The 19,130-nt window shown below is 44.2% G+C and overlaps 1 protein-coding gene across 1 annotated transcript in view; it reads left to right on the top strand.

Moving 5' to 3' along the window:
• Positions 1 to 18,158: 18,158 nt before the first annotated feature.
• LOC111265962 (uncharacterized) overlaps positions 18,159 to 19,130 on the top strand; it is a 7,994-nt gene continuing 7,022 nt past the window's right edge. Inside the window, exon 1 of the mRNA XM_022843038.2 lies at positions 18,159 to 18,680. Within this exon, the coding sequence (XP_022698773.1) occupies positions 18,631 to 18,680 (50 nt within the window). The 5' untranslated portion in view covers positions 18,159 to 18,630. The remainder of the gene's footprint in view (positions 18,681 to 19,130) is intronic.

Here is a 19,130-nt window from a genome sequence, read left to right as displayed (position 1 = left end):
ATTGAAGAGTATGGGGTTAGCGCCAATTCCACAACGGTTAGCCCAGTTAACACTGAAGTCAGGCCATTTTCTTAATCTATTGAGGTAAAGGAATATGGTACCAAGGGATAGCTGTGTCGTTAAAAATAAAGGGAAAACGACTTTTGCCCTTTTCCAGCCCCTCTTTTTTCAAACGACAACAAAACTAACTGAATGCAAGTCGCCCCAAAAAAAGTCGCTCCTCTCCAAAATTTCCGGTAGCCGCCACGCCGACGCCGACGCTAACAGCGGAGCACGGAAGCGTTCAAGGGACCAACAACCTTCTAGATGTTCGGTTTTTTCCTGCTGAGGATCCCTTTTTCGGTCTGTTTCAGAACAGTATAGAGGCAAAGGAACCATGTTTCCGTACTTCCGCCGTTGCCGTGGCTGTAGTGATTGACCGCACTGGCTCAAACGTCCAGCAACCGTTTGAACCAGGAAGTTTAGTCCAAGCTGGCAGTTTCTTCTTAGGAGACATCTTTGCCTCACCCCCCTTGTGGGTGTGACCGTTGCTACTGTCGTTTCATCTTGTTTCTTTTTCTTCCTTACTCGGCTGTTTTTTTTTGTTTAGTTGCTGCCTTCGGTTCGCGCTTTTCTAGCTCGCTCGAAGCAAGCTCTTCTTGTCCCTGAACGTGGTGGGAACGATAGTGAGAAATACCGAATGGGGGGCAAATGGGGCAGCGTGGTCAGGGAGCAAGCAAGCGAAGAGAGTCGAAGAAAAACTGTTTTAGAGTGAAATGCCTGTCTTGCCGTATCTACTTGACGCGCTGCGTCGGTTTGCTTTGATCGTCTTGGTCTTCGTCTCTGTCTTGTTCGTGTTGTAGTCGTCCTGTCAGGATGAAGCAGGCGGGCCTCGTCGTCCGGCTGGCTCGCTGTCTCGATCTGTTCGGTTCGGTTTTGTTCAAGTCCCGAAGCCTCAGTTAGTCGTAAAAGTACCAGCAGTGGCTAGTGGCCAGCAAAATCCATTGAAAAATCAGTCTCCGACACGGTCCGCTCAACATTGTGCCCACCAAAACGAGAGAACGAGTTCAATGAGAAGACAAGGCAAAAAGAGAATAAAGGGTTTCAGTTGAGTTTGCCCCGGCGAGCCTAGAGACTGAAAACACGACGAGGCTATGACGGGCAAGCTACTAAGATGCCAATAAAGCACGGCTACGTGACAGTGGTCAACAGCACGCAAGGCATCCAACTACATTTGTAACGAACGCAATCGCCTCTGGCGCCGCCGTTGCCGTTAAAGGCTTCACTTCGCTGTCGTTTGGGTGTCCTTCTCTGTGTCTTATGTCTCCTCCCTTCTTCTTCGTTTTTGCCGTTTGCTGCTGCCTCTGCTGCTGCTTCGTTTGCAGCAGCAGAGGAGTCCCTGAGTAGCCATTGATTTCCTGCCCGTGCAGCTAACCCTGTCCTTAGCAAGCTAGTAGTTTGACTATTTTGCTGCTTGTCTGCCACCACCTCTGGGTTGCCGTTCGTCTACAACCCACTGTTTCGCGGTGGACATAGACAGGGACAAGAAAAAAGGTAGGAAGAAAACCGAAAAGAATGCCTATACGTCCAGTCACAGCCCAGGTCACAGGAGACTGATTCTTTGCGGTTGCTACCGACTCTTACAGTCAACTAACGCAAGAGAATACAAAATGAACTGCTCTGGGAAGCTACGAAACAGCTGAAAGGATCGAATGGGTCTTCAAGAGTCTGCGAATCTGCGAGGAGTCAGGAGGGAAGGGGCTAATCGATTCGGCGACAATGGATGGCAAAGACTGCTGTTGTCGCCGCTACTGCAAGATGCATTCAGCTGCAAATTCTTTTCTCTTTCTCGTCCATTCTTTGCTCGCCCACTTCTGCCAGACTTACCAAATCCTCGCGCCCGCGATTTCAGCTGGCCTCCCCGCCATCCGCATCTAGGCCCGCCGACCAAGTCTTGATTCTGTGACTGCAGTTTTGCCGTCCTGGATTGATGTCCTGTCGTCATTTCCGTTTCCGCTTAAGAAGCGGCAAGTCTCTTTGCTTGCTGATTTAGCAGCACGAGCAGCGATGCCGGCATAACGCGCTAAGCGGCGGCTATTTCGGCTCCACGATCCAGCGAACTGTCGTTACAGCCTCTACTGCTACGACTGTCGCCATGACCAGCACCCCCGAGTGGCCACTGGCGACCGCGCCTCTTACCAAACCCCTTTTGCCTTGTCCCTGCCTTTTCGCACGCTTCCCACCATCGACGATGCGCTTCAGGATACCGTCGTCCCTTGTCGAAAGAGACGGTTGCTACCGAACAAAGTAGGACGGCGCTCTACCACAGGATAATTTATTCAGCGCGAGTGGTTGCGTCGTCACTAGTCGCCCAGCGAAGGACCGTTGTCGTGGGCGGCGTCAATGGATGGAACCCGCCGTCAAAGGAAAATAGTGGAGAGTAGCCGCAAAGCAGACTAAAACTGGGGGATAAATAGGGAAGAGGAAATGCAAGTCAGAGTGGACATAAGAAACTGAACAGAAAATAATGCTGAGGCCTACTAGCCATGATACTACTGCCTGTAGGGTCCATGGAATAGTGTATTGGATTGAGATGCGGGGCGTTGGTTTGGGGGTGGAGAAGGCTTGTCTTCGAGACTTCGCCTGGGTTCTGGTTTTGTCCAGAGAGAAAAACTAACAAGGGAGGGTCCGCAAAAGCAGGCAATAACACAAGGAAAAACACAACTGGATAACAGGGAATCGGCGGTATAGAAGGGGATTTGTGGGGCGGCTAAAAGATTCTCCGTTTTTCCCGCAACGAAAAAGCTATGCAAGTGACCAAGTCCGGCCCATTCGCTCAGGCTCAACAGACCAAAAACGATGGACTTAGCGAAATCTTTGTGTAGCTTCCAGTTCCTCGCTCCCGGTAAGCGGCGCCATGATGGATCAGCACGGAGCTCAGTAAGCGGGTACCGTGCAGGGCCGTGGACAGGTGCGAATGGTAAACTACTGCTACTCCTGTGCGACCATGATTGTGAGGAACAAAATTGTCTTCAGTGCTGGCTCAAGCCAGCGCGCTTACTTTATTTCCGTTCGTCTAGCCGTTCATGTGGCTTTTCTCGGCTTTGTTTTATGAAAGAGAATTGCAAAACGGGATCTCCAAATGAGAAAAATAAAGAAATAGGATGGGGAATAGGATGGAGGAAGGGGATCTGAACCGCCAAAAATCTGAACTGTCCAATCTGAAGTGTCGTACCTCTATGTCGCGCGAAAGAGTAGGTAGTACGGAATACTTCACAGACACCACTCGCATAACAGAGCAATGAGCCTATTAAAATGGCGCCAGCTAAGGGCCACTATCGGCGATAATGTCAGAGGCTTGAACAATTCATTACCGAAGACCAGGGTCAAAGCAAAATTCTATTGTGTATTTTAATTATTTAACTAGATTGATTGTAGGAAGCAGCGAAGACGAGAGTGCGTCAATTCCTAAGTAAGGTTGCGTAATATAAGTAGCAAATATTTATCTTGGCGAATGATTCAGGCCAAAATAGTGTACGCAATATTAACAGAACAGGCTTGCTGGCAAACATTCTTCGAAACAGATATAATGTATCTTGGTTTTGTCTATCTGTATAAGAGTTGTGTGGGCGAATTTTTTTACCTTATTTGGTATAATAATAATGCTGCAGTACAATGAACCGCCGGCTTAACATTACCTGTATTTTGACGCATATCTTGAAAACCTTAAAAGTTGTTATGTTTGATTAAAATGATTGCCATGATTTCAATCTGGTGAAGTAAACGTCATAGAAAAAATGCCGTTGTAGCAGTCGTTGCCGATAACTTTTTGATGGTTTTAATTTAAGGAAGTCAATAATGTCAACACAACTTTCTAGATGCTGGAATTATTCGACGTTATCTTCTGTAATGTATAAAAGGAAAATATATTTCAAATACTATTAACTAGTTTCTCCGCTTTCTCCGTAACACCGCTTTCTCGGAGGCACATGGTACAAATCGAAGGAAGGACACAGTATCGAGTTTATCATTATTTTTTTAATTTTACATGTAAAATGTACATTTTTTTGTACATGTAAAAATTTTACATGTAGTAAAATGAATGCAGAATTAGTCAGTTGTTATACATATGCTCGAACTTCCAGTAATTAATATCATTTTTAATCCTTTTTTAAATAAGCTACCTGTTTCATTTATGATTGCCGAAAGCTCATGTTGAAGTACCTCCCGTAGGATGAAACTACTCTGTATCTATCCGTTATGAAAACCTCAATTCGAACTCGCGATGACGCGACTAGGTTAACAAAAGAGTATCTAAATAACTGACCTTAAATTGGCAAAATCATTTTGCCAAAATTGCCATTTTGCAACGCGTGACCGTACGCGGACACATTCACTAACATATAGTGATCCCTAGATATATATAATTGCATAAACAACTATATTTCCTACGAACGGTTCCACTCACTGCCCTCGAGACGATTACTGCTGATATCCGTACGTCGTGTTGTCTTATGACCTTCTTTCAAAATTACTCAGAATCCTATTCAAAAAAATGTTCGCTTACATTGGCTCCGTTTTTTCTGCCAAACGCAGCTTCACATAGGAGAATGACTGTTCTCGGTGCATAATTAAGGAGAGTGCCAAGATCGCGGCGGGGATAAAAATTGCCGCCGATACGCTTTTCTTCCGGCCTTAGCTCCGAAGTCGCTCGAGAAACGCGACTTCAAGAAGTGTACGGCTTCGTAATTTAGTGGCCTTTATTTCTCATAGCTTTCTTCTCCCGCTTCTAACTATTGCCACTGCGTATCTATGGCTGACGCGACTGGTCTGGTTTGATGGTGTCGAGCTGGTAGATCCACCCGTGTTGCGTACTGAATGCTGCTAAGCTCGCTGTTGGTCTCATCTTCCAGTTTTGTGTTATCTGGCGAAATAAAGCACTAGCGTGCCGCTTGACTTCCACATAAGCTGGAAGCCCGGCCGAATTTCATCGCCTCCGAATGCATCTCCGCTCGTTCGACTGAAGAAAACCCCAGTCTCGTCGAGTTCTCACGGAAAGACAGTGCTAATAAGGTAATACAAATAAGGTAATGCTATTGTCCGAGCAAGTAGTACGAGGACCTTTACCGGTTTCTTACGTTCTTCATAGACTTTACATCTGAGTAACTGGCGGTCACCATGGTGGCCTATTTGGCACTGGATACGTGACAATATGATAGAGCGTATTTAGTAACGAACGAATCTAAGCCAGAAAAGTCGGATTGATAAAGCCCCTACGAGTGACAAAGCCACGAGGAAGTTTTTGCAGTGCAACGGCATCACGAATTTAGGCCAAGTAGTGATCGGGAAAGTAGGGTGGCAAGCAGGCAAAACTGGATCGAACTTGAGTTTGCATACGCACGACCGGTACGCAAGCGTGAGGCAGTCACCACAAAGCTGCCGTAAGCATTGAAATCGGCTATGCCTATACACTTAAGCTTGTGTCTTACTTCTTCCTCGTCGTGGTACCATAACCATCGTCACTCACCACGGCTCTGTAATACACTTTGGTCCTCTGTGTAGATTTTATTTTGAACCCAGGGGCGCGCTCCTCTCAGTGTTGCTTCCTAGTCAACATCCAACTATACACCTGTGGGAATTGTGGTCATACTCCTGCCACGATTGCCGTTACTTACACTTTGAAAAACGCTGGCCGTTGATCAGATTTCAGTCGCCGTCGTCAGTGGCGCGTTGCAACACAGAAGAAAGGTCTTCCAGCTCTCAATGTTCTTGAAGGTACCCACAAATACGTGGACAACACGCGAAGCTTCGCCCCGTACGCCCAGCGACATGCTTTCTTTAAAGCCATCTTGATTAGTAGAAACTTAACGGATCGACCCTAGCGCCCTGGCAGCTTTTGAGTCTCCAGGTCGTTTGTGCGCACATTCCCCCTTTTCAATATAGGGAGTTCAGAAGGACTTCTCGCTGACGGTACCTTCCTGACCGGACAGACAGACTTTCCATTCAGCGGGCTTTCACGCCAAAACCAATGCGTACATATACGATACGAATAATATCGTATGAATAGCGTTTCCTGTATGTTCCTACTGTAATTCAAGCAGACAACACATGCAGCTAATACAGCGACGTAACCCTAAGCGGCTTACACTAAGGCAAGCCGAGTCTGGGCCGATTTTCCCCTTTCCTGTGTTGCTACTTCTGCGTTCTTCCTCAAATAGCAGTAAAGTCAGGCCTTTACCAGCGGCAGTAAAGGATTTCTACCTTCCAACATGTGACCCGCAATGCTGGAGCGCCTTTACTGGTGTTTCCCTTACACATTCCTTAGCCCCTGCCTCTCTATAACAAACCTCCTAACCTGCATTGCTGCCAGGTTGTTGCTTAGCGGTTTTCGTAATATCGTCGTAGCGAGGCTTGATAACGTGTCGGCAACGGTTTGCCTTTTTGCCAAAAACTTCCAGGCTTCGTCAATAAAACGAAAGAAGCTGATGTCCGAAAAGAAGGCTAAAACGACGAGCACAACTAAAACAGGCCAAGGAACAACTAGTTAAGAAGGAGCCTAGGACGTACAAGGCAAATCACTAACTAACCCGATTTGTCTTCGGCGCCGTGAAGGCTGTTTAGCCATTGTTGCAGACGAGGCTACGGTTACTTACATCATTCTACTAAAGACGGATGAGCAGCTGTCTTCTTGCAGTTCGATAGAGAGGCGGGTAACTGACTAACGACTGGGATACGATCGAATTGATTAGGCCAGCTTAACCAACGACCCATTCCAGCAGTGGTTGCTGGCTGTTGTCTCGTAGGTGTTATCAACGTTTACCGTTACATGCTGTTGTTTAGATGATTGCAACGGAGCAATCTCAGAGGATAAATGGACATGGGACAAAGAAAGACTGTAGAATAAGATAACATTGCTTGTGTCATGTCACAGTCAAAGCTCTGCATGGACCCAGTTTCTACACTAGGCTAGAGAAAACAAGGGGGCAAAGAACGAAGCTGTCTGGGCAATCTAGATTAAATAAAAATTGGTTCGCGGTTGGGAAAAGAGAGGCTTAAATCTAAGCCTGGCATAACCTCAATTGGTAATCCACGTTTCTCTTAACTAAAAAGTTGGTTTTTTTAACTACAGACTTGAGTCTAATTTAACTAATTTATCTTTTTAGACCGTGAGCCTATTGCAATAGTGTTCGGAAGCACAGATTCACGGTTATCACTCAACACGTACCCGATTATTTCTATCGGCTCGATTACTTCGTGTTATCAGCAATGTGCTTAGTTACATACTATCTATGTAGCCGAAACGTCCTGCTGAAACCTGCCCAATGAAGTCCGCTGCCAAGAGCTGACCGCCGCTTTATTATCCGGTACAGCTTAATAATTCTTTTCTTCTATTGTACTTCAATAGTACTGTATATAAGTCAATTATACCTACTGAACGGTAAGCACAATATAAATCGGTTTAAATAAAAAAATTCCTACGTGATAATGAGGTCCACTCTAAGCATGTTCTTAATATTGGTTTATCGCATTACTCTCTATGCTTCGTCCGGTATCGCCATCAGGCATTCCCCACCGGACACTCAACGCGGGCTGTCTGTCTCTCTATGTCCGGGTTCGAAGCTAGACTACAGCATGTCCCTAAGATAGGCAGGTAAAATCTTACTCTATTATAGCTTTATAAAAGCTATTATGGGGACTTACTTACATGTTACCCTATGGTAAGTTGCCTACCCTGAAAAAAGCAATTTGCTCAGTTTTTTTTTCTCATGGCTTTTGTTGACAGTCTCCGAATTGCTATAAAAAATTAGTTAGAACTATATCGGTTTTGTTCTGATACGTTGTTTGATTCCATGTTTAAAAGGAACTATCTGCTGCGTGATCACAGACGGAAACGACGTATTCGTTGAGTGATGGATTAACCCTAAGTATTTAACGGTATTCTCTGCATAGTCATTTATTTATATTGTGCGAAACACTAATATCAACAGTTAGAGGTCAATTAAAAAATTGATTTCTTCGAAGTTTATCACAGTAAAAGGCTGCTGTATTACGTACGCTATAGTTCGCTCAAAAACTGTAGTGCTTTTACTTAGTAACCAAATTGTTTTAGCTGGTTATTTCCCTTGATTTGTAATTTTCTTTACTTGCTTGTTTGTTTTTTTATGATCGCTCAGTCAAACAAAGAACAACTGTAAAATCAAGTGAAAAAATCCTAAGAGTTTATTGTACAGTGTCACCGAAGGCCTGCTTGATCGATTGGTGACTTCGCCTTAGGGATGTGTGCATCTCCAGCAGCGTTGCCGTAAGACTTAAGAAAGCCACGAGTATTTATGCACGTGACGGAATTTCTAGCGTGAGAACTTAAATTTGTACTAAACTAAAAAAAAAAATTGTCATAGAGTCTGCTGTGGACCACGCAGATATATGTGGAATTGTCAAACACATCATCTAATGACTCTTGCGTCTAAACTAAGCCGATTATGCAGAAATTCATTTCATACTTTTGCAAAGTCCGCCTTAAACACCTATAGCCTAAACAGCTCCGCTCACCGTTTCTCGACAGGGCACATCTTCACCCCTATATCATTTAACGTAAACACACATTTCCACTTTGTGTTATCGGTGCCCGGTTGTAGCCAGTAGTATGGACTTACCTGTAGCTAACTGATGCGTGTACGAGCCGATCTCGGTGGTGTTTGTATCTTCACAGTTTATTTCAAATAGGCTTTCCTCGTCTTTTTTCTTTGATCATGTTTCTCACTGGTTTCATGTACACTTTATTTCTGCGTTTGGCTTCTATTTCTCGACGACCGAGACAACAGGTCACTAATATCCGCAATAGTGAGACAAAAAATTGAGGCAGCGCAGGTTAAGGAAAAAGTTCAAATCTGGCAGTTCAAGTTCAAACGTTTGGGCACTCAGAAATCTCTGAAGTATCGCTGCTCATAGCCCGTAATAATAGTATTACGTGAATATGAAGGAAAATATCAAGACTATCCCAGCCATACCACAAAACGCAACTTACGAATCTCCTTAGCACTTCCTTTTTATGCTAGTGGCAAGCTCTCCTGGTAGGTGAAAGCCAACGACATCGCATTTGATCATCCGAACCTGTTTTATTTCTTTAACCTTTTATTTTAATTAGCGCATATTTCTCAAAAGTTTCTACACGTAGCCCAGTTAGTTATACAAAGGCAGTAATTGATAAGTCTGTACCTCTTGAAGGCATCCAAAAGGAAGTCAGCAGCATCCTAACAACCATCGCGAGTAACGAATATAGCTAAAACAAACAAAAAAAAAAAGGAAAAACTACTATAGATCCACCACCGCCACATCAGTCAAGTTATCATCATCGAATGTACTTCCACAGCTGAAATGGGAGATGTATCATTGTAGCTTGTATGGAACGTATGAGTGGACGACAAATGAAGACAGGCCCTTACACAGCAAGAAATAGGGACTACCAAAGATCTCTATGGGGTCGGGTAAGAATGCGATACGCCAGTTGCAGTCAATCTTTACAATCTAGCATCGATGCCCTAGCCGTTATGGTACGGCTTCGACTGACTCTTCCGGACCAACGGGTTGAGGCAGGCAAAAAACGATGGGGTTACTGGGAAAGGGCGGGGGGCGAACTACTACCATCACTACTTCTGGAGTCGTCAGGAAACTACGTTCAGCTCTGTATAGAGTAAAAGATGAAGTACTGCTGGCACGGCTTCGCTAGGTCGATCCCACCAGTCGTTCGGCCGGCTGACTTGCAAGCCTTGCAACCAAATCAGGCCTGGTCATCGGTAAGAACAAGGCCGCTACTTGACGAGAAAAAACAATAACCAGGGTCGACCGTCATGGTGGCTTGTCAAAAGGCAAGCCTCATGCATCACAGCTTCTAAACAGAAGGTATCTCCATAGACAGCTGCAGCTGCGCTTTGTTTGTCGATCTGTCTATAGCGCCTTGGCGTCAATATATAGCTATCTAGGCAGTACCTCGAAACGAAAGACAGACCTAGGGCAAATAAGTTCTATGGGATTAAGTTAGCAGGGGCAAAAGTATAGTTGGCCACAACTGGAGGAATAGTTGCCCTCGGTAGCAGCAGTAGCAGCAGCGAAAACGACATAGAAAAGCAATGCTGATCATTGGCCCGGTGGAGAGATGACAAGTCGAGTGACGGCTATGGTATCAACAGGTTACCATTATGAAGAACAGGAAAAGAAAAAGCTAATAGAAAGCCAATCAGGAAAACGGCTTGTCTGTGCGTGTGGCTGGGGATACAATCGAAGATAGCTGCAGCATTTGAGTACGCCTGCCCCTGCCAACTGTGGTTTGAGGAGATGGCAAGCGCTTCCACGGTTTGCAGAAGGTGTGTGTTAGAACCAAACCGTGTGTAATCGTTTGTGAGATCTCCGGCGGCCACAAAAGGCTAGTTATCTCGATGCCAAAGGGATCAGGCTTGTTGAAGGCTCATATATAGTAGTAGTATTACTAGTATAGCCTTCCTCAGCGTTTCAATTTCGCGGGTGTCTCTGTGTCTTTCTCTCTTTATCTGTGTATGCTCGTCCGTTTTTTTCCATCTCCTCTATCTCAGATGCCTCATTTCTTTCTCCATTCGAGGGACAGGCAATACGTGGAGGAGTGTGCTGGACGCATTCTAGTCGCTCTCATCGTTCGGTGGCTCAATAGCAAAACAGTGGGCGCAATGGTAGTGAACGCAAGGGTACAGCCAGCGAGGCGTTGGGGGAGGAGGACTCCATACCAGAAATCGGCCTGCGTGGCTCGGCCTCTAAGCGAAATAATAGGATCTTCCTTTGCTCGTCATCATAATCCAGAAAGGCAGAGAATCGCATGGACTGCCGGTACTCAGGCAAGTGGTTGAGCCGCGTCGACTTCTGCCGCCAGTTGATTCTGCCGGCAGAGGCATAACATCCTACATTGAAGCCAATCGAATCTCAGCTCCCCCAGCAGGCGCTCCGGGGAACTGTGGGGCCACAGCTAGTTCATGGAGATCAAAGCAAATTCCGAGCCAGTCTGCATGGTCGCTTATTCGACTGTCTGCACTCCACTCATGGACTCATTGGTGCTCTTTGCAAGCAGGAGCACTAGCAGTCGTAGAGAAAGAGATAGCGGAAAAGCTCCGGTAGAGACAGCAGAAGATATAGGAAGAACAGGTCAACGTGAGCCCTGCGTATATGTTGTATATGGTACATATGATGACTAGAGAGTAGTGGAGCAGCTGGCCTGCAGAAAAGTTGGATAGGCCGAGTAGTCAGTAAGTGGTGGGCCTGCAAGGTCAACTAAAGACTAAGAGGCAAAAGGAGCAGAGGGGAACTGGTTGAGCTTCTCGGTTAACACAGAGCAGGCTCTCGGAAGATCGCCGAAGCCTTGCAGGCTCACCGCTTAGGGTCTAACAAGTCTGTGTGAATAGCCTCGTGGCCGGCGCTTGTCAAAGGATTCCCAGAACGGCCACAGGGAAGATTCTACACATCTCTAGTTTCCATATAGACTAAGCCCCGACTCCCACTCAAGGAAAACAAAGCGCCTCGTACATATATAGAGGTTGCGATATGATTACTTAATCTACTGGCCTAAGAAGTGAAGGATGACGGTCGGCCATTAGAGGTGGAATGGTGGGGCAGTGTGATATGATCTATTTCATGTCTTGTAGACAGACCAACAACGTAAAGCACAAAGGCTTAAGTGACGGACGTACAACCTACCGGAGAACACGAGCAAGTTAATAACAGAGTATATACTCTGTTCGAATTACCGATTGTATTGTAGCATCTGATCAATTGAATAAGCATTGTATAATATTTTAGGTAACACGACGATTTTGTATGAGTACAGATAGTGCAGTTAAAGTCCATGCAAAATTTGTTTTCTCTATGATTTCTACAATGAGATACGACTGTACACACCTTCCACCGATAGGACTCACCGATGGCGTCCAATACATAATATCCAAAACAATACGTAGCAGCAGTTGACAGTTGTGGTTTGTTGTAATAAAATCAATAATGGACAAGGAAACATTATAGAAAACATCTTTAAGCTTTTTATTGTACATTGAGCTTAATACATTTTATTCGTTTGGCTGAAAAACAATAAGAAAGATAACGTTAAATATAGTTTCAAGAAATTCGATATTCCGTTAACATATACACAAAATGCATGACCGCAGTTGGTTATTTGATTTTGCTCAGCAAGAAATCATTCCCAAACTTCGTCCCTTCGACCTGGCCTCATATTATTATAAATGCAAATTATCTCTAGCGAAGTTTTACCTTTTCTCCACCTTTGTTCAATGTAACTAACTATCTACGATATGCGCCGCCCGTAAATGCTTATTATCTTCCTATACACATACTGATTTCCTCCTAATTTCTACACTGGGACAGGGGTACTGTTCATACCCGCATATCACGCACGTGATAACTCGTTTCGTCTCGTCGTAATCATGGGATAGGCTACCGGTACTACACACCGTGTCTTTAAAAGATGCACCTCTCGCGTGACTTTCTCATTCCTGGGCGTGTCTCAACGAGCCCAGAACCCAATGTTAGTTATATGTTTAACTGAGTGCAAAATCGCTCTGCAATCAGTCGACAACTTAAGCATGCATGAGACGAAAGCCCCTGTATGGACGTTTTCTCTTTTCACTATATAAGCAAGTGCCAATTCGAATCCAGGATAAGGGCTACACTGACACGCGCATATAGCCCATGCGTCCCGTCCGGAGCAGCGCTACCCCGAGATGGTCGTCGAAAAAACTAAATTTTACAGCGCCATTTTCGCTTCATGGTCGAACCGTAATCGTATTGGGTAAATTTGTTGCTTCTACGAAGTGTAGATAGCATAGTGGAACGTTTGCTTCAACGTTACAGATAAGTGAACGCTCGAGATCTATCCTGATACCTATGATTTTTTAGGGGCTAAGTTCTTCGGCCGGACACGCATATGTCCGACGCTTAGTGCATGTTTGGCGGCAGCTGAGGTCCGCTTAGCGCTCAGCGTGGTCGTCTGCGCGACTGCGGGATTGAGGGTCACTTGTTTAGGTCGTCTTTTAAAAGAGGCATAGCATCGGCTATTTATCCGATAAAAGAAAGAACGTTGAATTCACTCTGCGAAGGCTATTTAACTGAATTTTCGATCCCCGCTCGAAAATTAGAACCGCTTAATCTACGCTCAAAGGCTGAACAGATTCAGATTCACTCGCAAGTGGCGAACGATCAAATTCGATCTTGCCATATACCGTATATTGTTACAATCGTTGAAATTTTTACTGTTTTTTTTTTTCTTTTTTCGATGATGTCAGAAAAAAACATGTGCAGATTTACACTGTGCATTTAAACGACTATTTTTCTTGCACATTCTACAATAATTGATTACTAAGGCGTATTATAAAGTCAAGCTAGCTATATTAGAAACTCACGGCAAAGACCGCATTTCTTTGTGTTGTAAGTGAGAACAGGTGACTGGATTTCATGTCCGAGTATCGCTGATTACGCAACGTAACAACCATCTAAGATTACGACATCGTTTCTAGAATATTCAAGTAATATTCTCTTGCTATAGATACGCTTTCCTGAAGATGGTATAATGTCTCGTTCACTGAACTTAACATACCTTTTGAATCGTGAATAAATAAAGGACTATTCCCGCTATTGATTTTGGGTCGCTGAATGTGGGACGGCCTGTTGTTTTGTGCTTCGTAGAATTCGCGAGCAAATGGCACTAATGTCTTTGCCTCCTTATGCTAAGGGAACTTCTTTCCGACTTTATTTTATAGAATCATAATGGAACTCTTCAAGACACCTTGAAGCCATTGTGTCCACAGGTACGTTTTTTTCAACTACCAAAGGGCACACCTTGCCGACTAGTTTCTTTGGGACGATTCCCTGTCCTGTTGTTCGCGTAGCTTTGGCAAAAGTCTATAACCTTGGTAAAATTTCGTCCAGCGCGGAGATCTTCGATACTCGGTGATCTTCGTTCATATTTCAAAAACGACCTCTGAACTTCCGTTATAATGAGCCAAATCGAACAGGCTTTTTTCTACTACCAATAATAACGGATGGACGCATGCGCCCCTAGGGCAAATAGTCCCCTTTTAACGATGTCCTAATTTACGCCGAATACCGTGCACGTTCAGCGCATATATATAACTATGTACCCTTTTTTTCATTCCAACGTCTCGGATGAGGGCAATTTTAAAAAAAATCTGTTCGATACAAGATTCATCAGGACATCTACGGGAGAAAACATAGCAAGAACGAAATCTCTAGTATCCGTTGCCTATTTCAGTGGCTCTAAGCGGAACTAGCGAACAGCACATAGAGATCCGGGATAGGTTATGCTAGAGTTCTGCCGTTTATCAAATAAGTTTACAATATTAAAGCCACATTATACAATATACAGACGTAGGATATGGTAGGGCGCTTTAGTTGCTCGCAAGCTAGACATTTTGCAGACGAGAAATTTTTATTATATCATTTTCATATTCTTATCTTAGTTACAGCTCAAATATGACAACGAACGGCGTAGATATCGTGGCTTTCTGTTATCAAACGATTGGCTGCTCAGAAGCTATTAGTCAGAGGCCTGAGCCATTCTCAGAGGACTTTAGTATTGTCTTAACCATACATAACGAAGCCTGAGCAGATGGAAACCGACCTTTCGAAGTGGGGCTGGTTGCAATAAAGGATTTTCTGACGAAGGAAACCTCGATGACCTCTACAGCTTCGAGGTTGACTTTGCAGCGAGATATCGCACTATATAGCATTTGTGAGAGGAAGACTACGGTTCAACGAACTTCAGCTCAGAAAAGCTTCAAATTTATAAGCATTGGGACTAATATATGGAGTGGAGGGGAGCTTTCATTTGGTCCAACCCAAATTTCGTAGGATACGACAAGCGTCGATAAGTAAAATCATTACAGATTTTAAGTGAATTAGCCGATACATTTATTTAGATATGCCCAACAATATTGCCTATGTGAAGTTGACCACGAAGGATTGCGTTTAGTTGCCACGCTAAGTTGACTGCCCAGTTCCTCAACCGAGAGTGTACAAAACAAGATACACATGAGTGAACTTTTCGAATGTATACCTAGTATCATATTGTAATATGAATTCAACATGTGTATGGCTCGTTGGGATGATCAGCCACCATCGAGGGGTTGCGCATTACCAGATCTGATTAAAAGAAAAGCAGGAGTAATTAATCTTACTTTGTTAAATTCTTATTCAAGTCTTAGCTGATGTATGACGTAGAATACTACGTTGTTAAAAAAAAACTATTGCCAATATTTCGGACTAAATGACTTTTCATAATATAGTAATTAATAGTCAATGTGTTGTAGTGAAATTGTTATAGACTTAGAATAGATCGCCCCGCGGATAGCAAAATATCGCTATCTAATGCAATGAAAGCGCAAATTTTGTCCAGGCTCATAAAAGTGTGTGCTCTTTATGGACAGCATGTACTATCGGAAGACAGTTGGGCCTGACAACCGATGGTACTGGCGCTCTGGTTTTTTTTTTGTTTTTTTTTTTCGAAGCGTGAAAGCAGTTGTCGACTAATTACGAAAAACGTCTATGGAACATTTACAAGCAAGCGGCTACAAACAAACGTCTAATGTCTGGGAGTTCAACACACTGAAATAACCGATTTGACCGTATCGTATTTTGACCTGCGAAACCCTATACAGATTCAATGAAATCGGGCCATTCCGAAACCGGCTGATCATAGGCCGCAAATAACGAATCATATATAGGTATAATATGCGACCACCAAAAAAAAAGGTCAATAATCTCTGGTAAAATCGAAACGGACAGCGAAGATAATGACGCCGTGTGTTTGGAGCGAAAAAAAAAAAGGGTTGTGTTCTCCTAATAAAACGAACTAGCTGGATTCTTGCTATCAAAAACTAGCAAGATCACAACAAGCCATTGAAATAAATCACGAGTAAGGTAGTGAACAGGAACGACGTCGTCTTTTACCAGCTCAACGCCAGACCACATTTCCCGCTACCTGACAAAAACTCAAAGAGTCTGGGTGGGAAATTTGATTGCGTCCGCCATCTAGCCTGGATCTTGCACATCAGACTATGACCTGTTCCGATCTTTGCAGAAATAGATGTCGATTAGGTTCAATGACGGAATGTAAAAGTCGCTACGTGTAACACTAGCGGCCTATTGAGGACACTGCTACCTGCATGACGTCCAGCTAATGACGCAAGATTATCTAATCTTGCAAGTAAACACTATACAAATCTAGAAGACAACCTAATGCGGGCACATTTTCTTATCATGGACGATTTCTATTGTAGGTGGTTATCTTTTGTTATCATGGTAATGCATGTGCACAGTAATTATGCTAGCCACATGACATGAAGCTCCAGGGAGCAAATCATTCTGCTGAAATCGCGTAACATTATGGTCTCTCAAAGTCCGGCCCTCAAAGGCCACGCGTCAAAAAGGCCAACGTAATACAAACGCAGTATCTGCGACAGCTGGCTGCCACCACTCAGTTTGCTTTCTCAGCGCATTCGAAAACGATATCGTAGATTCCAAGAACTTAACGAAGACAAAAACGGAGCCGGCCAAAACAAGCGTTATCTCTCGAAGCACCACCTACTGACCGAACAGTTCCGACGCTATTTTTTCAGCCTAAGTTTCAACCAAAAGCCAAGCAGCTATCCGTACCTTGTATCCACTCCCGCCGAGCTAAACATCTACACCAAATACACACGCAGTGAAATAACCACGTGATATTATGTTTGGTGCCCATGAACATATGTAAGCGCGTGTCAGTCTTTTTATATAAACGATATTGTCGAGATCCACTATGAAAATATTGTCCGCCTATGTACTAGATTGATTCAATCTACGGAACAGCAATGCCTCCTAGCGAAAAGCAAAGAACTTACTCTGATTCGATAAATATTTCACAGTATCGTCGACCAGGGCGTTTACACTCTAAATTGTACAGATCATTGAATGGCTATATGCTTTGGCACAACTCTGGCTGACTTTGCGTGCATCGCACGTCTGCTGAGGAGACCGTGCAGAGCAGAAGGTTTACTTTCACGTTCGTTTATTTGGTGTACATTTACGGTGGAAAAACCTAGTGGCAGCTTTGAATGAATTGAACTGGCCTCTCTATGAGCTATCTGTTAGAATGCTGTGGCCGCCTGGTGCCTCAGATAAAAACGCTGTACTCTTTGCCATTATGCCGCTGTCTGCTGGCTAGGGCCTGACGTACGATGCCTTCTCGATTCTCCAATAATTTGTGCGTATTATATTTCGTGTCTGAAAAGCTTTCTTGTCAAGAGCCGTGTTGAATATGTGATCGTCAATGCTTGCGGAAGCAGGTACGAAAAATGTGACTTAACCCAGGCTTGCGCAGGAATAGTTTGAATGCCCCGAACTGCAGTTTGCTCCATGACGTCCGTTTTGGTCGATTGCCACATTTCTGTTGCTGATCCGCTGTTCAGAGTTCTTAGCCACAGGATTGTTTCTTTACGAGGAGCAGAAAATCGGAACAAAGCTGACTTCAAACATTTAGAGACCAATTTAAGAAGGACTTTGAATTGATCTAAATCAAATGACATTCATGGTAGCATTCGTATAACACTCGACTACCACTGATGACTATCGTTCACATAATTAATAATAAAATTATCATTGAAGGAATATTATCGCTCGGTTTGGTTTGTTTGCGCTCCCTTTTTTCCAAGCCAACGAATCGACACTTCATGCTCACGACGCCAGATCGTCCAACGTTGAACTCACCTAACTATAGGCCGTACCGGTGCGTTGGCTCTGGGGTGCCTCAGATTCGTGACTTGAATAGCCAAAAAAAATCACGCTCAGGAAATCGATGCAGGGCAGAAAAACAGCCTATCTAGCAGCACCCGAAAAAATGAAGCTCCATTAATTCAACATGTATCGTTCGTTGTGGGTCCGAATAGTATAGCAAGGTTAAGTTATATATATATATATATATATATATTCCGAACAATTTTCGCTCTAAAACGACGACGACGACGATGATTAAATGTGACTAGAACAGGTTTGCCTATCTATCGCTCTGCCCGCGAGAGCGTTCGCATGTCCCGGTGGGATCTCGCTATTTATAACGAGAGACGCGTGGACCGAATGTGAGTGCCGCCGCATCTACTCGAGCCGAGAGAGACGGCAGAGGCCGGCTTTCGTCACCGTCCGCCAGGTTATTGGAGACTGGACCCCCCAGTGTCGCCACAATCGAGGCACCAGAGATGCTCGCATAGCGCACGGAGAAAGAGCTCGGTGACAGGGCTCACCCCTCTCCCGCTCGGTGAACCTCCTTCTGTTTCTTTATGAACAAATAGTATTTATTCTACGAACAGAGAGACATCCCAACGTGCGTGCAGTACTTTAGCTGCTACAGCTTGAAGACTAGCGCATAGCGATCCTAGTTTTGTTCCAGCCATATCGTTTTGATCAGCAGTAGCGGCCGTAGCCGAGACGCGGAAAGGCAGGCTGACAGCGGAAACCTGTCGGCCAAGTTGATGCCCTAGAGAATTGTGCAGAATACAATAACTTAATTAAATTGGTACAGTAATAGACTTATGTAAAAATCGAGGAAGCCCAGCTCGACGGGACGGCATAGCGATGGATCGTGTCTACGTGTTTTGCTTCCTTGTACTGCTGGCCTATCAAAGGTAAGATTTCGCAGTAGAACGAAAATGCTCACGTGATGATGCGGTAAAAATAGATTTCACACAATTTGTGTCGTCAAGATAACGCACTTTTGTTTTCGATGCTCTAGCCGAAAAGATCGTTTTCATACTTAAATGATACGAATTTTTGTAGCACTGAATTTGTTGTCAACTGCTTAATATTGTATTTTCGAGTACTATTTTTTTTAACATGGATAAATAGAGTTTTTTACGTCGAAAACAACCCGTGGGCCCCATTCGGGCATCTAGCACAAGCGGTGTGACCAAATTTGACACGGCTATTTATTTTCGATTGTGGACCATAGTTCGATAGTGTGAGAAAACGCTCCGTAGCGATCGAGCGAAATTGTATCCAGTGTCGACCTAATTACGTCAGTATCGGAATAAATATCCGCCTTTTGTTTGCACAATGCGCTACTGTATTGCTATATA

The sequence above is a fragment of the Varroa jacobsoni genome, unplaced genomic scaffold (genome assembly GCF_002532875.2).
Source record: "Varroa jacobsoni isolate VJ856 unplaced genomic scaffold, vjacob_1.0 scaffold_1034, whole genome shotgun sequence".
In the NCBI taxonomy this organism is placed as follows: domain Eukaryota; kingdom Metazoa; phylum Arthropoda; class Arachnida; order Mesostigmata; family Varroidae; genus Varroa; species Varroa jacobsoni.
The sequence above is the reverse complement of the archived record's forward strand: the minus strand, read 5'-3'. Positions and strand labels throughout refer to the sequence as shown.